General features: G+C 41.0%; 1 protein-coding gene across 2 annotated transcripts in view; it reads right to left on the bottom strand.

The window, feature by feature from the left end:
* Cdc123 (cell division cycle 123) overlaps positions 1 to 23652 on the bottom strand; it is a 46781-nt gene extending 23129 nt beyond the window's left edge. The window contains exons 1-6 of one of the 2 annotated variants that reach the window (XM_034509995.2): positions 23297 to 23652; positions 20265 to 20336; positions 12112 to 12169; positions 11547 to 11579; positions 2079 to 2174; positions 190 to 296 (exon numbers count right to left, since the gene is read on the bottom strand). In XM_034509995.2, coding sequence (XP_034365886.1) covers positions 190 to 296; positions 2079 to 2174; positions 11547 to 11579; positions 12112 to 12169; positions 20265 to 20336; positions 23297 to 23370 — 440 coding nt within the window. In that variant the 5' untranslated portion in view covers positions 23371 to 23652. The remainder of the gene's footprint in view (positions 1 to 189; positions 297 to 2078; positions 2175 to 11546; positions 11580 to 12111; positions 12170 to 20264; positions 20337 to 23296) is intronic. The other variant, XM_076939460.1, reaches the window with a different exon arrangement.
* Between the last annotated feature and the right edge of the window lie 10 nt (positions 23653 to 23662).

Here is a 23662-nt window from a genome sequence, read left to right as displayed (position 1 = left end):
AAAAATTGCTAAAATGTTTACTATATTTAAAATCTTGACAGGCATATCTACTGTACAGCATTTATTTAAAAGAAAAAAAAAAGTTTGCTCTAATACTCATTGAGGGCCAGGAAGCAGCAGAACTGTTACAGTGCGGCACGAGAGACTGCAACGTCACCAATGGAAAGCAGCTACTCAAAAGACACTTACGGCTGTGTGAAGTCGCGGGTGATGAAATCCGAGCTCTTGAAAAGCAGGAAGATGTCACTGAGGGTTTTACACTTCAGAGAACTGTTCATTGCTATCCAGTATGCATCCTAAACAATAAACATGTAAGTTACGACACATCCCACAAGTGCAGCACAGGAACACAGAAGAGAGAAGAATGCACAGCACCTCCAAGGTTTAAAGAAACAGCTGAGGGAATGGTAATACAACTGTCAGATGTCAAATCACATTTCTCAACAAAAAGAATAGGCGTACCAGACACTCAGTTATGTCCACTGAGGACCTAGATGGCTCAGCAGGCAAAGGCACTTCCCTCCAGCCTTGACCACCTGAGTTCAATCCCTGGGCCACACATGGGAGAAGAGAGCTAAGTCCCAGAAATTGTCCTCTGGCCTCCAAGTATGCACACACAAGTACATACACAAACAAGTATAATTGTTTAAAAAAAAAAGTATAGTTATGCACACTGAGATAGGAGGACCTACACATTTCATACCAGGGCTGAATACTTTCCAGTGTTTTTCACACCAAGATGGAAGGAGGGTTAATGAAGTCACTCAGGTCAGCAAAAAGATTCAAGTGGTGAAGAAGCAGCTACTCTCCAAAGTAAAAGCAGTCATTTCCATCTTTCCTGTTTGGGGAAACAGACTGAAAAGCACCTGAATTTGAATGCTCAGGGCAGTCAAGACTCTGTTCATCTGATTGAGAAGGACAAAAGTATAACACTTTCACCTTTGCAACCTAAAGCAGGGGCTGCGCTGAACATGTGGGTAGAAAGAAACTAGGCTCAGTGTGATGAAGTCACACTTCTATAGACAGACCAGTCACAGGCTAAAATTCACACTGAAAACACCACTAATTACCAAAACTGTCCAATTATCCACACTGCATGGAAGAAAGCACTGGTGCAAACAAGTCATTTTATAAACAAATGAACAGGTGCATAAGGAATTTACAACCAGAAATAATCTTCCTATCTTAAGTGGAAAACAAAGGAAATTTAAAACATTATTCATATAGATGAAAAGTTGACTGAGAAACTAAAAAAGAATTTAAAAACTTCTACATGATAATGTCTTTATCATTTCTCCCAATGAAAAAGACAATAAACTTCTAGTTAAAGAAAGTTTATCAAACATCATATTTAATTCCACAAAAACATCAATATGCATACAGCAAACCACACAGCTGAATAAAAAATATGCAACTATCAGCTCTAAAGAAGGGATGATATGGAATGAGAAGATGCTGGTAACCATAGTAGTATACTTCAGGTGAGGACAGGGTATTTGCAAAGGACAGTCACAGCAAACAAAGAATACATGGAGAAACAAAACTGAATCCTTGCCACTGTGCACAAGCGTGTGTGTGTGTGTGTGTGTGTGTGTGTGTGTGTACACATGCACACACAAGTTTAGAGGACAATTTTTAACAGTCAGTTCTCTCCTGCCTTGTGAGTCCCTGGAATTAAACTCAGGTCATCTGGCTAGATGGCAGGCACCTTTATCCACTGAGCTATTTCTCTGGGCCAACATATTTATTAGTACTTTTCAACAAAGAAAACCTTGTTCAACTGAGTAGGTGAAGTCTTAAATAATGCAGACTATGAACATACCCAGAATTCTAGTACAATTGGCAATACATGAGGTCAAACTGTGTTTTGGCAGAATGCACAGTATTTCACAGGAAGTACAAGCAGCATAATCAAAAGAATAAAACAAAAAAAGAAAACTATAATAATCTCAACAGTATTTTTCCTGAAATTAGGAATGTAATGGGAGATACATTAGATCCTCTGTGGGAATATAAAATGAAATAAAGAACAAAATAAACAACTATTCAAATAGTGAGCTTTGTTTATGTTTTCCTACCCTTGGGGCACTCCAGTTAAGCTTAGGGAAGACACTACCCCCCAGCGAATTGATAGCTTCTTGGACTTGAGTGCTGAACTCAGGAAACTCTGGTGCCTACAGAGACAGAGAACAAATAGTGAGCAAGTCAGCATCATTTGAAGAGACAGAAATCATGATCAATATCTCAATGTTTTAGTTAGGGTATTAAAAACAGAATTATATATAATGCAGATTATTGTTCTTATTCCTGCTTTCAATTAAATAAAATCACCAAGAAAACAGTATTTACCAGAAAGAAAAATAATCAACTTCTTAAATGGTATCTTCCAAAACAATTAAAACCCACATCTGAAAACACAGTTGTCACCAAGTACATGGCACATGAGGAACAAATCAGTGGTCCTTTCTCAATACTTACATAATGCCATCATCTAAAGCCTCGTGTGATAGCATACACCCTGTAATCCCACCACATGGCAAGTTGAGGCAGGAACCAGGAGATCAAGACATCCTTGATTATACACCAAGTTCAAGGCAGTAGGTGCTACATGATACTCTGTCTCTAAAGGGTCTGATGGAGGGTGGGAAGAGCTGTAGATGAGTGTGCTTTGCACAGCATGCATCAGGACCCAAGTTTAACCCCTCAGTACAAAAGCCTGTAACCCCGGCATTGGAGGGCAGAGACAAGCAGATTGCAAGAGCCCACTGGCCAGCCACCCTAACAGAAACAGCAAGCTCCAAGTTTACTGAGACCCTGGGTCAAGGCAAGAAAGAGATAAGGAGCAACAGAGGATGACGCTCAGTATCTTCCTCTGGCCCCCGAGAACATGGCACGGATATGCACACACACTCACACAGTGACTAGCGGGAAAAGAGGAAAAGAGGAGATGCGGGTGGGAAATTACCTAGACATACACTCAGGTTCTCAGAAATAATAACCCATACTTAAAGAGCCATTAATGTGAAAGGTCCACTGAAAATTAAAAATACCTAATGGATAAATTATACCTAAACACTACTATTTACAGTTAAGTTATAATACAAACAAAGTTAATATGTCCTTTTCTTTTTGGTTGAGAGTTAGAAAAAAACATTTTTGAGTAAAAAGTAATTCAAACAGTCTAGTGTTTGCTTCAACCAGGAAATAACAGAACTACTACTGTTCACTGGGAAGATGCATTTGATTACAATAGACACTGCTTAGGTAAATATCAAGGGGGCTGGGAATGGAATTTTGGAGGAGGCAGTAACAAACTCTTCCTGGCACTACCAGACTGCAGTATCCTCTAAAGAGGGGGTTGTTGCCCCCTACTGGGCAACTGCAGGTTCTGAAAAAAAAAAAAATCTAATGAAAATTACCCACACAGTACAAAACTCAGATGACTCCTATGGACTCGCAAGAGCTAGCCCAGGGAAGAGAAAACAAAACAAAACAAAACAAAAAGAAACAAACAAAAACCTGAGAAGATTCTATTTATTAAAAAAAAAAGGCCAAAAAGTAAGTTCTTAAAATTAAAAACAACTTAAAATTAGAAACAACTCATTGGCTGATCTGTAGCTAAGACTTGATTCCTGGCCCTAAGCATACCAGGCAAGCACCTTAACACCGAGACACTCGAAGCTCTAGGAAGGGTTAACTGTAAGCAAGACACTGTAGGCTGGTTAACAAACTCTCTCATCATTTGACAAATTGCCCCAAATCTCTCTTCCACTAGACTACCATCTACTCAGCTCAGACACATCATGAAGATATCCCTCATTGAACAATTGAAAAGGAGTCCTGGGTTCCCTTTTGCCTCTCCTGTCAAAAGGATGCAAATTACTTCCTCATAATCACCAGAAGCTGCTGACCTGGCTTTGTCAATAAAAGCCACTTATCTAAGATCTGCATCAGCAGTCATTTCTATACGAGATACAACTGGAGCAGCAGAGACGGTTCAATGGTTAAGTGCACTGGCGGCTCTTCCAGAGAACTTGGGTTCAATTCCTAGCACCCACACACTGACTCACAACTGTCTGTAACAGCAGTTCCAGGAGAACTTATGCCTTCTGGCCTATACAGGTCCAGGCATGAATGTAGTACACAGACATACATGCAGGCACATTCCCATACACAAAAACATTAGTATAATAATTGTAAGAGATACAATTACAGAGACAAATGATTCCATTTCCCTACTCCACAAAGTACTGCATTGAAGGACTGGAATAGCTAACATATTTTGCTTTGGTTTTACAGTGCTAAGGACTAACTTCAGGGGTGTGTGCATTTTAGGCAATATGCAAAAAACCCTGGATTTATTTTCATTTGTTTTGGTTTGCTTTGTTTTTTGAGACAGGTTCTCATGTAGCCCAGGCTGGCCTCAATCTCACTATGTAGCCAAACTGGGCTTGAACCCTTGACCCTCCCTTTCTACCTCCACATTGCTGGAATCACTGCCATGCACAACTACACCCAGATCTGTTTACTACATTTCAAAACACGTGACTGTTTCCCTCAAATCCTCAAAATCATTCAACCTTATAAAATACTAAACCATGAATCCTACAGAAAAATTTAAGCTATAAAAAATCTACATATAGCACACCATTATGTGATTTTTTTCACTATACCTGAACTATGAACTGGGTAAACTGTTGCTAACTCATAATGCTGAGAAAGAGCCTATGTGTATCCTGTCTGAAAGGGATCCGGGTGTCATCTCTCCCATCCCAGAGGGTTACATAGTCACTTAATACTCCTGATCACTACGTTTTTGCATTCTCTCTCTTTTGAACCAGTTTTAATGCCTGCTTGGTTCCTCCAGGAGCTGAGTCAAATCTTGAAAATACGTTAACCAAAGAGTTTCATATCTACATTGGAGTTGAAAGAGTTAAAAATTTTTAAACCTTCCACAGATGGACTCAAGAGTGCAGATCAGCTTGTTCTGCACTCTGGGTCCTAGGAAACTAGCTATCCACAAGACAAAATAAGTAAGATAAGAGTTCAGAGCTGGGAGTTCAGGACAGCGTGAACAAGCGCTATGGGTACCAGGAACTTGGCTGACCACAAGATAGATGGCTGATTACGTATAGGCTCTTAGAGAATAGCCTGTTCCTTGTACCCTGTCACAAATTGAATAATGGGCTGGGATTTTCCACAGGTATTCTCCAATAGCCCTCCCTTACTCCCCCTGGGTTGTGGTTCCCCCCCTGAGTTGTGGTTTTGGGCTTTAAATTCTCTCTGTCTCCAAAGCCCCGGGGTCAGACCCCATTGCCCCTGCGTGGGCTACAGGTCTTGACCTCAGTATACTGATTAAAATATGCCTATTGCTGATTACATCAAGTTCGGTGTCTTGCAGTTAATGGGTGGCCGCAAATTCCCGAGGCTTGGGTGAGGTCCTCCATTCGTGGGGGCCTTACAGAGTCATGATTTTATACTCTGAAAACAACATAAAAACAGACTACACGAATATCACTGTTTCAAGCTCACAGCTCAATTAGCCAGTTTTGAACACGGACACCAATGAGTTGTCTAGGAAAATGTTCCCATTGTGATCGAGATAAACCCACTTTTCTCATTTGCTATCCCTAGATGTTTGTTCTGAGACCTCAGTAGCTGCCTTTCTAACCTGAATGCTGTACCACTCCCTCAGAAAGGAGGGTAGGGTTTTTCTCCCTTTTCTCTCTCTCTTTCTTTTCTTTCTTTTCTTTTCTCTTTTTTTTTTTTTTTTTTTTTTTTGTTTTGTTTTATTTTGTTTTGTTTTTTGAGACAGGGTTTCTCTGTATAGCCCAGGCTGTCCTGGAACTCACTCTTGTAGACCAGGCTGGCCTCAAACTCAGAAATCCGCCTGCCTCTGCCTCCCAAGTGCTGGGATTAAAGGCGTGCGCCACCCAGCACATTCTGTGGTTCTTAAAAAACAATTAAGACCACAAAGGAAGGAAGGAAGGAAGGAAGGAAGGAAGGAAGGAAGGAAGGAAGGAAGGAGGGGAGGGAAGGAGGGAGGGAGAAAGCAAAGCAAAAAGCAAAAAAAGCAAAAAAAAGCAAAAAAAGCAAAAAAAAAAGCAAAAAAAAGCAAAAAAAGCAAAAAAAAAAATCAAAAAAAAGCAAAAAAAGCAAAAAGCAAAAAGCAAAAAGCAAAAAGCAAAAAGCAAAAAGCAAAAAGCAAAAAAAGCAAAAAGCAAAAAGCAAAAGGCAAAAGGCAAAAAGCAAAAAAAGCCAAGCCAGGCAGTGGTGGCGCATGCCTTTAATCCCAGCACTTCGGAGGCAGAGGCAGGCGGATTTCTGAGTTCAAGGCCAGCCTGGTCTACAAGAGTGAGTTCCAGGACAGCCAGAGCTACACAGAGAAACCCTGTCTCGAAAAACCAAAAAAAAAAAAAAAAAAAAAAAACAAAAGAAAGAAAGAAAGAAAAAGAAAAAAACCCACAAAATGCTGTGTGTGAGACATGGGGGAGGAGAGGGAGGGAACAACTGCAGTTGGGATGTAATATATGAGAGAATAATAATGAGTTTTTTTAAAAAACACAAAATGTACACAAATTTCTATTTACTCGTGTTCTTCCATTAAAACACTGAATCTGGCATATTTAACTCACACCTTTCTGTGTTCTTGTTTGTTTTACTTTACTGTTTTTTCCAGTCAAACAAAGCTAAATTAATTGTTAGCTCTGTCTGTCTATCCGTCTGTCTGTCTGTCTACCTCCCTTCCTTCCTTCCTTCCTTCCTTCCTTCCTTCCTTCCTTCCTTCCTTCCTTCCTTCTTTTTCTTTTTAAGTTTTCAAGACAGGGTTTCTCTGTGTAGCCCTGACTATCCAGTAACTCACTCTATAGACTAGGCTGGCCTCAAACTCAGAAATTCACCTGCCTCTGCCTCCCAAGTACTGAGATTAAAGGTGTGCCCCTCCACGGCCAAGTGTTACTGTATATTTCCTTTCTTATCTTTATTAATTAAGGTTTTTTTTTTTTTTTTTTTTTTTTGCTTTACATGCTGATTGATTGTAGCTTCCTTTCCCTCCTCTCCTCCCAGAACTTCTTTAAGGGTTCCACATGAAGACCTAGCTGTACAACTGTTGTTACATATATGCAGAGGGCCTATGTCAGTTCCATGTATGTTCTTTATGAGCCCTCATGGGCCCAGTTTAGTTGATTCTGTAGGTCTTCTTGTGGTGTCCTCCCTGCTCTTCCACAGGCTTCCCCAAGCTCCACTTAATGTTTAGCTGTGGGTCTCTGCATCTGTTTCCGTCAGTGGTGGCTGAAGCCTCTGATGATTATGCTAGGCTCCTGTCTGCAAGCGTATCTTTAGCAGTATCAGGCTTGGGCTCCCTTTCATGGCATGGGTCTCAAGCTGGGCCAGTCATTGGCTGGCCCTTCCCTCGAATTCTGCTCCATCTTTTACTCCTGCATCTTGTAGGCAGGACAAATTGTGGGTCTAAGCTTTTATGGCTGGGTTGGTGTCCCAACCCCTCCACTGGAAGTCTTGCCTGTATATTTTCTAGAGGAAAAAAAAATAATTACTAGGAGGAATGAAGACCCTGACCATCATTTTTAAACTGTTGTGTATTCTACATTCATGACTTTAACTCTACAGTATGCATACTTGTATGGGATTCTAAGAACTTTCTATCACTTGATATCATACTATCACTTGCTTTTATTTTTTAACATTTAATTTTTTGTTTTGTGTGTAACTGTTTTGCCTGCATGTATGTATGTATGTATATATTGTGTTGTGTGTAAGTCTAGTGCCATAGAGGCCAGAAGAAGGAATCAGATCCCCTGGAACTGGAGTTACAGATGGCTATAAGCTGCCATGTGGGTCCTAGGAACCAAACCTAAGTACTCTGGAAATACAGCAGTGCTCTTGACTGCTGAGCCATCTCTCCAGTCCCTATGTTCACTTTGAATGAGTTGATTTGGAGGAGAGACACTGAGGTCAATCTAAACTGCTGTGTCGTTAAGCTATATTTCCAAATTATAAGTTTCACCATGGTGCTTCTGAAATCTTGATTATTATTTCTCTCTTTGTTTTTAGCCCAAGATGGCCTCCAGATTGCAATCCTCACACCTGAGCCTTCTGACTGCTTGGATTACATACCTGTGGCTCATACTGCCCCTCCCTCGCTCCCTCCCTCCCATGTCCCACCTATGGGGAGGAGTGTTCTCATTTGATGGTCTTTCATTTATACTAGAGAATGATTACTTTGGATTTTCCTTCCCTGAACCAGGCTTCAGTATCTCCTTGACTAAGAGTTCTCCGTGCATGAGTGTTCCTATTGCCCATTTCCGCGTACTTCTACCTAGAGAACCTAATTATTTAAATATCCGTTAGCCTTTTATTTTAAGATAATGTCAGGCTGATGAGAATACTCACACACCATTTATACAGATTCTCTCTCCCTTTCACCCACGTGTTTCACCACTCTTCGCCAAACCCTATTCTCTATGCATGTCTACTTACTTCTAGTTACATTATGTCATGAATTCTTTTCCCATGCTGTTTTAGACCACACTGCAATTACTAACCTACATACAGATATAGATAGATAGATATTTATAAATATAGATAAATAGATATATATTTACTTTTATAAAAAAGTAAAATGATCGCAGTCAAGAGGCTTACAGAAATAGAACACTATTGCCTCATCTCAAGATTGTATTGAAGCATGCTCCCTGTTCTCAGAGTCTTTTATAATAAAATCAGAAACTTCTTCCTTCTCTAGAATCCAGTCCAGAAGCGTCCACTGTAGTCAGGTGTCATGGTTCACTGCTCTCCTCTCCTCCCTAATAGCTCCTCTCGATACAGTCCTTATTGCTCATGACCTTGATATTTGGGAAGGGTATGTAGAGAGCTGATTTCTAGGACCTGCCATGTTCCCATTCTTCTCTTCCATTTCCTTAGTTTCTGACATAGCAAGCTCCCATGGGCCCATTTCACTCTCCCAACTTCAGTTCTGGATTTCTCTAAGAAGTTTCAGAAAAATGGTATTCAAAAGCCAGAAAAAAGATGTGAAGTATGCTCCCTGCTACCATAATGTCACTGGTTCTGCACCTTCTCAGTACACAGGAGTATGGAACACACACACACACAGAGAGAGAGAGAGAGAGAGAGAGAGAGAGAGAGAGAGAATTCTGATTTTAAAAGCATTTATTTGTTTATTTATTTATCTATCTATCTAATGTGTAAGTTTATGTGCAATGTGTGTGTAGTGTCTACATTTATGTGCACCATGTGTGTAGGTGCCCATGGAGGCCAGAAGTCATAGAGCATAAAATCTCCTGGAGTTACAGATGGTTGTATGCCACCTGCCATAGATGCTGAGAACTGAACCCAGGAATTCTGTATTAGTAGTAAGCATTTCTGCCCACTGAGCTATCTCTCCAGTTCCCACTGTTCTAGTTTAATGTTTGCATCTCTCCAAAATTCACATCAAACCTTAATCCCAACCATAGTGAGGTATGACCTTTAGGAAGTTAAGTCATAAGGGGATACTCCTTCATGAATAGTTAACAGATTCATATATACCAGAGTCTTCTGGCTTTTCAACTCTGCTTCCTCCTTTAACATGGTCTCACACAGAAATAAGATGCCACCTTGAAGTAGAGATGAGCTCTCCCCAGACATTTTGTGTACCTTGTTCTTGGACTTCCTTTGAGAAATAAAGTTCTATATTTTTTCTAAATTACTCAGTAGGAATGGAATATATGTGACCAAAAAGCAGAGAAAGGAGCTGAGAAGAATGGAAGCACCATGGAAAGGGGAGAAGACAATGGGAAAATGATGAAAAGCAAAGCATAAAAATATACACATATGGAGATGTCATGATAATACCCAGTCCTTTATGTTAACCAAGAAACTAATCTTTTTTTTTTGTTTGTTTTGTTTTTTTTCGAGACAGGGTTTCTCTGTATAGCCTTGGCTGTCCTGGAACTCACCCTGTAGACCAGGCTGGCCTCGGACTCAGAAATCCGCCTGCCTCTGCCTCCCAAGTGCTAGGATTAAAGGCGTGCGCCACCACCGCCCGGCTCCAAGAAACTAATCTTAAAAACAAGGCACTGGGTAGATGGCTCAGGAGGTGGAAGACCTGCTTTTCATGAGTTGATCCCCAGAATCCACATAAAAACTCAAGGCCCACATTATGTCACATACTTATAATCCCCTAGTTAGAGAGGTGAGAATAGGAAGAAATCTAGGGTTTGCTGGCCAGCTAGCCTAGCCTAATTGGCAAGCTTCAGGGCAATGACAGACTCTATTTCAAAGGAAATGGATGGTGTTCTTAACAATGATACCTAAGGTCATCTGAAATCCACATGCATATAGACATATGCCATACCCATTTACATACATGTGTACCTGCACACACATACATAATAAATGAATATTAACAAACAAATAAATAAATAAATATCCAGTATACTTTGTTATAGCATCAGGAACAAACTAAATTAAGTTACATACATATCTATCCATCTATACTATTTAAAGGTAAGCTTATACACTAATTACCATTATTCTTTTTAAGATCCAGGCCGGATGTGTCAATGAATGAATGGTTCTACACCCAAAAGTATATACACAGCACTAAGTGGGTAAGTAACAAAAAAAAACAGAACATAAGGTTCTGATGGGATGGAAGGGGGTCTGAGAAGTTAGGGGGATATAGGTAAGAATATGATCAAAATACACTCCATGCAGGTATGAAATTCTCAAAGAATTCATAGGAATATATATCTTTAAAATCTCGGCCACTTGCCGCTTCCCATTTAAGCATTTCTGGATGTCCTCGGTTAACTGTTCTCTCTGCTTTGACATCCGAGCCATCTACCTTATATCATCCTTTCCCCTGATTTACAAACCCTCTGATGGCAGGAATCAAATATCCACCATTGTCTCACTGAGCCCAAACTGGTAGCCTGAGTACGACAGAATCACACTGAATGGGATGGGATTTTCATATGTAAGAATGATACCCATGGCATCCAGGTAAACAAGACATCAATTTCCCATCTCTGCATCTGTTGGCATGGTGACCTAAGGAAACAACACCACTTTTAGACATCACCATATTTTTTTCACAGATCCTTGAAAGGATCTCTCTCTTCAATCAAAATAAACAGAAGTACCTTTGAGTAGTACTTCAGTCTCACTTGAAAGGAATAACTTTATGCCATTTAACTATCCTTGAATAAGTAAATGCTGATTTTTCACTTTAATTCCCACTCATCTGGAACCTCAGAGTTAATATTTGACTTGATTGCATCTTTCAGAGTCTAGCAAAAACGATCAGAGCATCGAATATGTACTTTTTGATATTTCTTTTGTAAACAGAAGGGGAAAGCAGGCCAACTGGGCTTGCCTGTCAAACAGTGACAAGTTATTTTTTACAAACAGTAAGTGATCATACACAGCAACCAACTCCAAGGCAGACCCATCAAGCTGGAGGCAGGCACTCCGTCCTCTTGTATGACAGTGTGAGGCTGCCCCATGCTGTGCAGCTTCGCTCTTACCGTAAGTGTGGCTGTGCTCTCATCATCGGACCACTGCATGAGCAAGACAGAAAGAAACACTCAATTTAAATGCCACTGGGATAGCAAAGGAAGTACACTATCTAAAAATGATGCACAGGAGACATCTTTCCCTGAACACAGTGCAGAAGGAGGTGGTTCAGTAGGTAAGAGCAATTGCTACTCAAGCATGAGAACCTGAGTTCTAATCCTCATGGAAAAAGCAGAAGTACATGCCTGGAACAACGGTGCTGGAGTGGGTTGAGGGAATCCCTAGGGCTGGCTGGCCAGGGCTAGCCAGTAAAACAGTAAGCTCCAGGTTCAGCAAGAGAATGTCTCAGGGAAGGGAGATAGAGAATGACAAAGCAGAATACTGGATGTTCTTCACTGGCCTCTGCATGCACATGCGTAGGGCACATACAGGTGTATACAAAGTCATACACCACACACATACACCGTGTGTGTGTGTGTGTGTGTGTGCACGCACATGCACCTGTGTAAGATCTAAGGAAACCATTTCAGAGATTACTAAAACGAGGACAGACACTACAGAATATTCTCTACCAACCTGTGTTTCCTCCGCTTCGTTACCACTGTCTGACTGGGAGCATGTTGGCGGATCTTCCCTAAGAAAAGATAAAGCAAAAATTAGGTGAGGAAAATACTCTGGGGACATGAGGTCATAGTTGTAAATGCATTGAATTTATAAAGTAAAATATAATAAAGGTAAAACATAGCTTTAGGATTGATGAGTAATATAAAGAAATGTTCACTTCTTGAGACAAAAGCTGATAAAAATATAGAATTAATGAGAGTATATATACTGCCAATAAAAGATGTGAGAATAAAAATGTCTGGCTGATCAAAAAGCACTCGAGACACAAAAAAAAAAAAACCAAAACCCAGACTCCATCTCTCCTAATACTGAAAGGATCATCTACAACTTTGGCCCAAATATTTGAGAAAGGGGTAGCAAATATGGAAGGTCAGACAAGATGAGGACAGACAGAGGAAACGGGAAGAGCCATCTACCCAGCCCATGGAACAGAACAGAGGGCAAAACCAAGACCTTTTCTTGTCTTTTCTTTTTTATTTTGCTTTTTTTGTTTTGTTGTTTTCAAGACAGGGTTTCTCTGAAGATCTTTTCTTTATACAAGAAAAACTGAGCATACGTGATGGTATTGAGGATTAATCTGGATCTACACTGAATTACACAAGGAAGCACATGAAAGCAGGGATGGAGAGAGGAAAGGAGGCAGGCAGGCAGGCCCATAAACTTGCCACATTTTTCTTTGCAGGGTTAGTCTGCTTTTCCTCCCATCACATCCCAGAATGTATTTCCCTGTCCCTCTAATTGAGACTGTCATCAAGACTCATTCTGACCCATGGAATTTATCCTAAGCAGTGTCACCTGGTCTGTACCTGGCTACCAGAAGTCCTTACAGCTTCTGAAATGTTCTCACTGCTCTGTGAGGAAGCTAGGGCTAGCCCGGCTAAGGATAAGGAGGTCCACGTTACAACATTAACTGTCAGGTGTGTGAGGGAGGCCATCTTATGATGACCCACCTCAGCCTGTTCACCAAATGACTACATGCATGTGACTTTAACAAGACTTGCTCAGGAAATCTTCTTTTGGAAAAAGATCAGATTTTTACCATATGTATAAACTATGAGCCTCCCACAGCTTGTCTGACACTACCAGATATCATAAGATTCCTGACTCCAAAACTAAAGGCTTTGTTACTCATGGGCCAGCAGAAAGCATGAGCTCCATCTCTGAATCAGTTTCCTCATGGCGCTCAAGTCTTACAGGGGCAGCACAGAGTGGCCCAGGTTTGCAGGAGAACTGGGAGAACATACTCTTAACGAGCTTCACCTTTTACAAAGGGCTCCAAGGACCTGTTCCAGGTATAACCCAGGAGACACATCTAATCTGCTTTAATCTGGAAGGAGACACCTGTCTGCATCTCAGACTGCCTGATATGTACACACTCTTGGAAAGATGGCCAAGAACACAAGCTGGCAGTGGATCTGCTCACCAAGATATGAAGTAATGTGAGAGACTCTGTTAGGAAATCAATGAAAAACAAACAAAATGGGCCCTGGTTTAAGCTATTAAGTTTTAGTGCAGTATTACACCACAATAGATACAGGATCAAGATGATTAGCCTGTGCAATATAAAACAGAACAGAACAGAAAATCTTGAGACTGTTTACCTAGAAAAAATAGGCACAAACCAGAGTGACATGGGACCTTAGAGCATATTAAAAGATAGTGAGCTATGCCTTTGAATTTTGAATTTGAGCAATTTTTTGCCTAGGCTTTCATATTAAGCTAAGTACTCTGCTCACCAATACCAAGCATAAGAGAGAATAAAACTGTTTTCATACATAAAAATACCCAAAAGCTTTTACCTATACATTCTAGTACTTGTTTCACTAAAACAGTAAACCAAGCAAAACAAAACTGCAATGCAGAACCAAGTTCCAGCTGACAACAGTGTACTCACCCTACAGAACTGCCAACTGTAGTTGGAGCCATGGAAAACATGAGCTAAACGTACATGTCTATAAGAATATCTACAAAATACCAGAGATAAACAGAAAATGAAGCAAAATGTAAAGTATAATTATTAGTTCCACTGAAAATAAAAGATGTCTAGACACCATCATGATACAAGACAGCTAGGCATGCCTATCATTCTAGCTCTGTGGAAGACTGAAATTGAAGAAATCAACTGAACCCAGGAACAGACTCACCTGGGCAACATAGTGAGACCTGTATCTTAAAAGCAAACAAACAACAACAGAAAACAAAATGTACCATAGCAGTCAATAGCAATGGCATAATATGCTAAACAGCACTGGTTTATATATAGTTACTATGAAGACAGACGATATGACAGCTAAGTCAGGCTGGGGAGAAGGCTCAGCGATTAAAGTACTTACCACACAAACATGAGACCTCAAGTTCAAATCCCCAGACCCCATGAAAGCTACAGCTAGTAAGCCTGGCACTTCCAAAAAAAACACTAGAGAGCTGTCTCAAACAAGTGAAAGGTAAGGACCAACAACCGAGAGAGGCCTCTGACCTCCATGAACACAACATGGCACACCTACACAGCATTCTCTCTCTCTCTCTCTCTCTCTCTCTCTCTCTCTCTCTCTCTCTCTTTCTCTCTCTCTCTCACGAATGCACGCACGCACGCACGCACGCACGCACACATGCATGCACGCACACACACACACACACACATATATCAGGGACAATGACCTCCTTATACATCATAGGAAATAATATTGAGTAGAGGTAACATTTGAAAAGGATGGTAATAATGTAACTCTTCTGACATAAGAAGCTACAATGATTCTGATTATACTTGTTCACACTACAATGTGTTCTTACACATACTAGCAAAAAGCAGAAGAGCATAGTCCTTTTGTGAATACAAACTTGGCATTCTTAATTTACCAGTCAATCTGTAGTGATATCAGTTCCTTAAATCCTAATCAACTCTCCAGGATGTTAAAGGGCTGAGTTCCCAGGTCCACAAACCTAATAACCAGACACCAGAGAGAGTGACAATACCAGTGTGCTGTCCACTTGTGAGTCCCTACTGAGCTAGCCTTCCATCTCTTGCATCTATCTGAATGCTACACTGCAGTTTCCAATGAAATGTTACCGTTAACATGGTATACTTAGCCATACAACACAAAGGTCCTCAAAACTTAAAACTGTGGGGACTAGAGAGATAGCTCAGCAGTTAAGAGCACTGGCTGCTCTTGCAGAGGACCTGGGCTCCATTCCCAGCACCCACACAGTGGCTCACAGCTGTCTATAACTCCTTTTCCAGAAGATCTGATGCCCTTCCTCTAACCTCAACAGTGACCAGGCACACAAGTGGCAAACAGATAAACATGAAAGCAAAACTTTCATTCAATAAAAATAAGTAAAGGTATAAAATCTAAAAATCTTAAAAATGTGTTTTGTTACTCTAAAATCAACATTGTCCTTGCATTATGTGTGTGTGTGTGTGTGTGTGTGTATATATATATATATATATATATATATATATATATATATATATATATTCAGTGTTTTCATAGTTCTGCAGAGAACTTATCATAATGCCACTATGAATATGACACAAAATAAGACCACTGTGAACGATGATGACATTTTCAAAGTACAGATTTAGTAGGTAAGGTGGCCCAAAGTACCAAGTTAATATTTAGGGCTCTGTATATTTTCTTTTTGCAATTTAAGAGGTTGGGTTTTTTAAAAAAAAAAAAAAAACAAAACAAAACACTGTGTGTCTCTGTGTGTGTGTGTGTGTGTGTGCGCGTGCGCGCGTGCACGCGCTCACGCATGCATGCGCATATCTGTGCATGGCATGGTGCATGCATAAAGGTCAAAGAACAATTTGCACAAGTCAGGTCTCTTCTTCCACTATGTGTGTCTCAGGATTCAAACTCCAGTCAGGCTTAAAGACAAGTTCCTTTGCCTGCTGAGTCATTTTGTTGGCCCAGGACATTCTATACTTTCTTTTTTTAATGTAAAATATTTTTTATTTACTTGTTTGTTTATTGTATATGTTTGTTGTATGTGATTTTACATGCATGCGCAATAATAATAATAATGCAGAGAATAACTTGTGGGAGTTAGTTGTCCTCTGTCATGTAGCTTTCAGGGATCAAACTCAGATTGCTAAGCTTGGCAGCAAGTGCCTTTACACACTGAGCCATCTTGCCAGCCCAGGAGTCTATACTTTCTGTATTGCATCCTACACCCAGCTGGCACTTAAGCACTGACTCTGGAGTCAGAAGGACAGTTTAAATGTCCAACCCCACAAGGGCAGGTGATCTGTGCATACTGGACAGTACTGCTTCTAGAACAACTTCCTCCCAGCTGACATCTCCATCTTGGAGAAGCTCATTCAGTCACAGGATGGTAAAAGGGGAGTGAAATGGTCAACTCTGTGAGGAGGCTCTTCAAGTTCAGATGTAGAGGGCACCACAGAGAAGTACCAGGGAAACCAGGAATGTTAAGGATGAAGCTTGTCTCTTCGAGGGAAGGGATGTGCATACCTGTTTCCATCCAGGAGGCTAGGTATACACGTTGTTAATAGCCTGATAATCCGCTATATGCAGGGCCAGGCCACACCCAAATCCCCCAGAATATTAATGTTTATCCCAAATTCTTCCTCCCTTTTATTTTGACTTTTATTTCGAGCATGGCTTCTCTGTTAATAAAACCCCTTCTTAGGGGAGATGTCATGTGTACTTTATAACCTGGTGACCACTTATGCTATCTATATGACCACACCAGATCCTAGACTCTTATGCCATAGAATCCACCTTTATTGTACAGGTCACATGTACTTTGCAGAAGATTTTGATACAGTCACACCTTAAGCTTTATTGTACATACAGGATTAAGATCGTTGTTATCAGAAATTTTTTTTCAAAATAGTAACATACTTAAATATGTCTAAAATAAACTGCCTGGTGTTAGACTCTAGAAGTTTGAACCAGTACTGGCTGACTTAAGTCCTGTTGAACCAGATTTCCTTCTCCCCATGAGGATCAAATTTCTCTACCAGCTGTAGCATTTTCAGGAAGTAAACAACCCAAAGTGTCCAGGAAGTCTATGAAACTGAACTAGGCCTCCCCTCTGCAAGCATGTATAAGTTGTAAGGACTGCAGTGAAACACTTTCAATCAAGACCAGCAGGCTAGAATAGAGACAAGCTGAGCTGTCCACAAGCCCCACAGACAAGCTGAGCTGCAGAGACCAGCAGGGCTATTTGAGAGAGGGCCAGACTACCTGACATGCCTGAGAGAGGCAGTCTCTAACCTGCTGAGCTGCCTGCAGGCTATGTATTGCGCTCTAGGGCTCCAGGGTGATGCAGCTGTCTTCAAGACATTTCTGCTTCTGCAAGTAATCTCTTGCCCATATTGTTCTAAGTGGCTCCAATAAAGCAAATTGGTTCACCAAGTGGGACTTAGGTCTGTCATCGGAGCTCTCTATGAGGTGACTAGACATATGTTTCCTTCTCCCCAAGAATAGTGTTATATTATAACACCAACTGACACTGTTCACTGTTATGCAACAGCGACTGATACTGTTCACTGTTATACAACACTAACTGGTCCTGTTCACTGTAATACAATACCTACCCAAACTGTTCACTGTCTATATAACACCAACTCACACTGTTCACTGTGTTATACAACAACAACCCATACTGTTCACTGTTATGCAACACCAACCCACACTGTTCACTGTGTTATACAACACTGACTGATACTGTTCACTGTTATATAACACTAACTGGTCCTGTTCACTGTTATATAATACCTACCCAAACTGTTAACTGTGTTATATAACACCAACTCACACTGTTCACTGTGTTATACAACAACAACCCATACTGTTCACTGTTATACAACACCGACCCACACTGTTCACTGTGTTATACAACACTGACTGATACTGTTCACTGTTATACAACACTGGCCCACACTGTTCACTGTTATACAACACTGGCTGATACTGTTCACTCCACAAGGTGCTTACCAATACCTGAGACTCATGCAAGCATTTGACTAGTAAAAAAACAACACAGAAGTCTCTTCTATCCACAGCACAGAAACTTAAAATATCGGGGGTCAATTATACTGTGCATTTTTATATATACTTCATTTGGGAATAGCAGCTTCCTTTTCAGTACAAGAGATTAAATTCAGAACTTAAACTAACCGTGTTAGGAGGGACCCTAACCTAGCACTTCGGGTTTTGCTAGATGAGGGCATGGCTCTTGGGATCAGCACCATCACCTCATGCAGTGTACCCATTACAAACAGATATATGCACATACATGTATATGTATACACATACATAGGTGCACACACGTATATGCACTCACATGCATACATATATATTTTTAAGTACACTTATGAAATGTTAAGGTCCTTGGTTTTTAATTATACCAATTTAATAAAGCTCTACTTCAACAATTTTCAGATTATAAAGGGGTTATCAATGGCCAGGTGGTGATGGCGGCGACGGCACCTTTAATCCCAGCCCTCAGGAGGCAGAGGCAGAGGCAGAGGCAGGCAGATATCTAAATTTGAAGCCAGCCTGGTCTACACAGCAAGCTCAGGACTGCCAGGGCTACACAAGAAACTCATTTTTGAAAAACAAAAAACAGCCGGGCGGTGGTGGCGCACGCCTTTAATCCCAGCACTTGGGAGCATGAGGCAGGTGGATTTCTGAGTTCGAGGCCAGCCTGGTCTACAGAGTGAGTTCCAGGACAGCCAGGGCTATACAGAGAAACCCTGTCTCGAAAAAAAACAAACCAAAAAAAAAAAAAAAAAAAAAAAAAGAAAGAAAGAAAAACAAAAAACAAACAAACAAAAAGGGTTATCAATGCTAAGAAGCCAGAAATACCATCCAGAAATCTACACTAAAGGTCCAGCAGGTAATAATGAGGCCAAGCTGGCCATGTGCTACATGTCTTTAATCCCAGCAATCAAGAGACTGAAAAAAAAGGCTATGTAGCCTACCTTGGGCAACATAATGAGACCACGTCTCAATCTCAAAAATTAACTAAAATGTGAAAGTTAGCTAAAGCTCATGCTAACATTACTGGAAAGAAACCCTGTAATTACAAATACAGGTCCATTCCATTCCACGGTGACACCTCTCTGAGGTGTCAGGTACTGCTATTCCAAGAGCTGAGGTGGAAATAAATATCACCACAAAATAGGAGGAGCTGAGGGATGAACGATGTACAGCAGGGGTTACTGTCCTTACTGTCCACCCAGCCACTGAGGAGACTGAGGGGGAAGCTTTCAATATCAGCAGAGGTCTGAAGGAAAACCAGAGGGACTCACTGAGCTCAAGCTCAGAGGGACTGTCGAGAGTCACATGTGAAGAACAAAACGCTGAGGAAGGTGGGGTGCTGCTCTTCGACTGTAAGCCTCAGTGCGCAGGACAATGACACAGATGACCCAAGGCTGGAAGGCCAACCTGGCAAACACAGCAAATACCAGGCCAGCATGGGAGGGTGAAAGAATTCTGTCTCAAAAAACAAACAAGGGGCCAAGGAGGTAGCTCAGGAGTAAAAGTACTTGTTGTGCAACCATGAGGACCGAAACACGAATCTCCAGGAACTGCTTCTGTTTGTTTTGAGATAGGCTCTCACTATGTAGCTCAGGCTAGCCTGGAATTTGCTGTGTAGACCAGGCTGGCCTTGATCTCACAGAGATCCATCTGCCTCTGCCTTCTGAGTGAAGGAGATAGTGTGCCCAGCTAATCTATTTATTCATGTAAAAATGTTGAGATGTAATCAGTACACTGTCTCTTTATGTCTATAAAGAATGGTTTTCTGGCCTAGAAAACAAGCCATTGAAGAGAAATAAGGATGCTGAAGTGTTGCTCTCCACAATTGGTGGTTCCTGGGGTCGGGAGGCAGGAGAGGAAGGACTCAGTTGTATTTAAAGGGCAGGCCACTGAGAGCTTGACCATGCTCCAGTGAGTACATAGATAACACAGATTGGACTTTTTTTTTCTTTTTCTTGGGGGAGGTCACAAGGGTGGGGAGGCAGACATGGACTTGGAATGAGTGTGATTGGGGTACACAGTGTGAAATTCCCAGAGAACCAATATAAATGTTAGGTTGGAAAGAAAAGAGAATTGTTTTCTCATATACTTTACCTTCCTGAAACCACCAGAGTCCCATCGTCAAGTAGATAGTCTTTCACATTCTGAGGAAGCGGGAGAATGACACTGGGGAAAAACAATATACCAAAAAGGCATCATTTAGAAGGACTGGTCACAGTGGGGAGAAGACTCGCACGGCTCACTTTATAATCATTTGTAAAGATAAAAAAGCATTTACATTATTTTAATTTTAACATGAATAGAGAATGTATAACCAGGAACCATACAATGGTACACAATGCAGCTTACACAATCACCACAGTAGTTCTTAGAGCAAAATAAGAAAACAAGACTAGCCAAATCCAGACAAGCAGACAGAAATCAGAGCTGGTCAGAGTCTTGAGAATGAGTGTGGGAATGAGTGTCTGTGGGTAGAGGCCAGAGGACCTTGCTGTGAGCTGCTGTCTTCTGGATCTGATGTAGCACTGCACTCACCAGTTCTGGTTGCTGGCTAAAGATCAGGCCAGGCAGAGTTCCAACACAAACAGAGAAGAGCTCTCAGCCTCACTCCTAGCTGAGAGCTATTGACAATTGCCTGCTGTGGGAAGGAGAGTCATTTTTCTTAGGTGCTGAGGACACTAGAAGACTTCCCAGGCTCCAATGGATGGTCCTACTCCCCCACCCCCAACCACAGGCATCACTAAGTTGGGAGGTAGACCCTTACTTAGACCTGAGAGAAGTGGAAAGGGGAAACAGGGAGTAAACAGAATCGAAATACATTGTATACATATATAAAATTCTGGAAGAACAAATAAAAGTTACTTTTAAAAATGAATTTGCATAATCAGCTCTGAACCAAAAATCATAAACACAGAATAATAATGCTACAACAGTAGCCAGAATGTATATTTTGAGCATTAAAGCAGACAATTGAAGCAGGCTGCCATATGACTCCACCTTATTTGTCTTTAGTGTAGAAGGGCTGTCCTGCACTGTTATGTGCTGGTGATATCACCACTGAATCAGACAGGGGAAATGGTTTCATACAAAATAAATGCTTTCATGCTGGATGGGTAAGATGGCTTAGCAGTGGGTAAAGGCCATCAGGTCTGACAACTTGAGGTTCAATCCTGAGGACTCACATGGTAGAGGAGAAAACAGACTCCTGCAAGTTGTCCTCTAACTCCCACATGCCCAATATGCACACATGGGCACGTATATATACATACACAGTCACAGACTTGTCTAGGGATGCCGGAAAATCCCAGTTACTGGTTTACTTCCTTCTCTCTACCATCTTCATATCTGCATTTACGTGGCATACATTTTAAGTGAAATTAGATTAATTCACTTTAACAAGGCTTTATTAAATCCAAAAGGTAACAGGCAACATTTTTTGTGTGTCCACTATATGCTACAAAAGAGCAGCAACATTTTAGGTATTTTTTTCTTATGCAATGATCATGACAATCCTATTGCTTTTCTAGGTTTTTCAAATGTGGTTTAGAGAGATTAGTTAATTTGCTGAAGATGCTGATAGAACCAGAATTCAAAGCCAAACAGAGGGTTCTGACTCTACAATCGAATTCTTAATCACTGTAGGCTTATTCTGCTTAAGGCAAAGGAACACTGTGTCAGAGGTTATGACAGATAGTTACAGAGAAACCAAAGGACAGTTTTTAAGATTTTTTTCAGTACAGGACTGGGAATGGTGGTACATGCATGTAACCCCAGCACTTGGAAGGCTGAAGTAGGAAGGTCAGCAGTTCAAGAACAGCCAGACTCTCTCAAAAAAAAAAAAAAAAAAAAAAAAAAAACAAAAAAAAAACAAAAACAAAAAAAAACAAAAAAAAAAAAAAAAACAAAAAAAAAAAAAAAAATAAAACAAAAAAAAAAAAAAACAAAAAAAAACAGGCAAAATGAACAAAAAAATATATTCTGCACACAAAAGAAATAAGTGACTACTGGCAAGTTCGCAAGTCTGTCACACCAACACCAGAGAAATAACCCAAACATTTCAGACCCACAGCCTTAATTATGTCAGTTAGTGAAGGCCTAGAATATCAACTAAAAAGGATAACCTGTGATAGACTGGAGTTACTGCTGTACCAATGGCTCTTCCTTTTGTTTTGGTGTGACTGGCCATCTTAAATGAAAGAATTACCTTCTTTTGAGTTAATATAAGTCCCATTACAACATGGATAACTAGAAACAGATTCTCTATCTGCATAGCAAGATGGAAATGTCTTTTGAATAGCCCGAATGTGCTCTTCCAAGCCTTCATCATTCCAAAGGAGGACAGAATGAAAAGGGAGAGATAGTTGGTGTCCAAATAAGTAGCAATCTAAGTATGCCTAAAGGCAAACCGTAGAAAATCCTACTGTGGATACCCAAGGCCTTTGACCTATCCCTATCAGTGAATGAAAGAGAAAGCCTTACCTACATCCTTCAGATTTTATGATTGCTTTTGAATGGCTGGGGAAAATCTCCTGGCTCCCTTGCATTTGAATGATAGGACAAAGGATGCACCATTGACACTCTGCAAACCTGGACAACCTCCTTGTTCTAGGCCAGAGAACTAAAGAACAAATAAGATCCCACTTTTCTCCAGAGGGGTGGCTTCTTCTCAAAACAGTGGACGGTCAGTAGCAGTGCAACCTATACACACTACCAAACTGGAGCTTCATACAGACTTGGAGGTACGGTCTGTATCACTGTCTTCATAATACAATGATGGAACTCAACAGTCACTAGATGGGTTTGTCAGTCAGCAGCAAGACAAAAGTATCCAGTTTTGCTTTGTTTCTTGCCTTGCGCTTCTGGCAATTCCAAAAGTATCTATTTCAATTTACCCTACCTAGGACTCTCACTGCTTTCCTACCTCCCTTGACACCTCTTTGATTCCGAACAGGAAGCATGGCAAATTCTGACCTACTTCGGTAATCTTGCAACCTCAAATGCAACAGAAAACCCAAAGCTCGACACCGTCGCTCCCACTGAGTAATGAGAAGGCCTGCATTTTTTGTTTAGTTTCTGAAGGAGATGGTATTTGCCCAAACACCCCAGTTTGCCTCCAGATATTTTACCTCTTGATGGTAAGGCTTCGGAAGAGCGGGTACCATGCGGAGAATTGACAGTGACTAACATGCTCCTTCTTCATCCTCCAGCTGCCGCGTCAATCGCTGCCTTTCCCCTCTCCCGCCAGCCCTCTCCCGGAACCTTGCGCATCACTTCCGGAAGTGCCTACCGAACTGTTTTGATGAAAGGACTCTTCCGGTCCATAAAAGTCCACGGGCGCTAGAAGCTAAATCAATGGTAGAGAGTACGTTTAGCATGTTCGCACAGACGTGCATACGTGCAAGACACAAAAAAAGATTTGAGTCCGCAGAGAAGAGTCATGAAAGTGTAGAATTTTTAGGAAGCTTACATCTCCGCTTTCGTCTGTATGCACC

This window comes from Arvicanthis niloticus, chromosome 8 (assembly GCF_011762505.2).
Source record: "Arvicanthis niloticus isolate mArvNil1 chromosome 8, mArvNil1.pat.X, whole genome shotgun sequence".
NCBI classification, from domain to species: domain Eukaryota; kingdom Metazoa; phylum Chordata; class Mammalia; order Rodentia; family Muridae; genus Arvicanthis; species Arvicanthis niloticus.
Note: the sequence above shows the minus strand (reverse complement) of the source record. Positions and strands in the feature narration are given on the sequence as shown.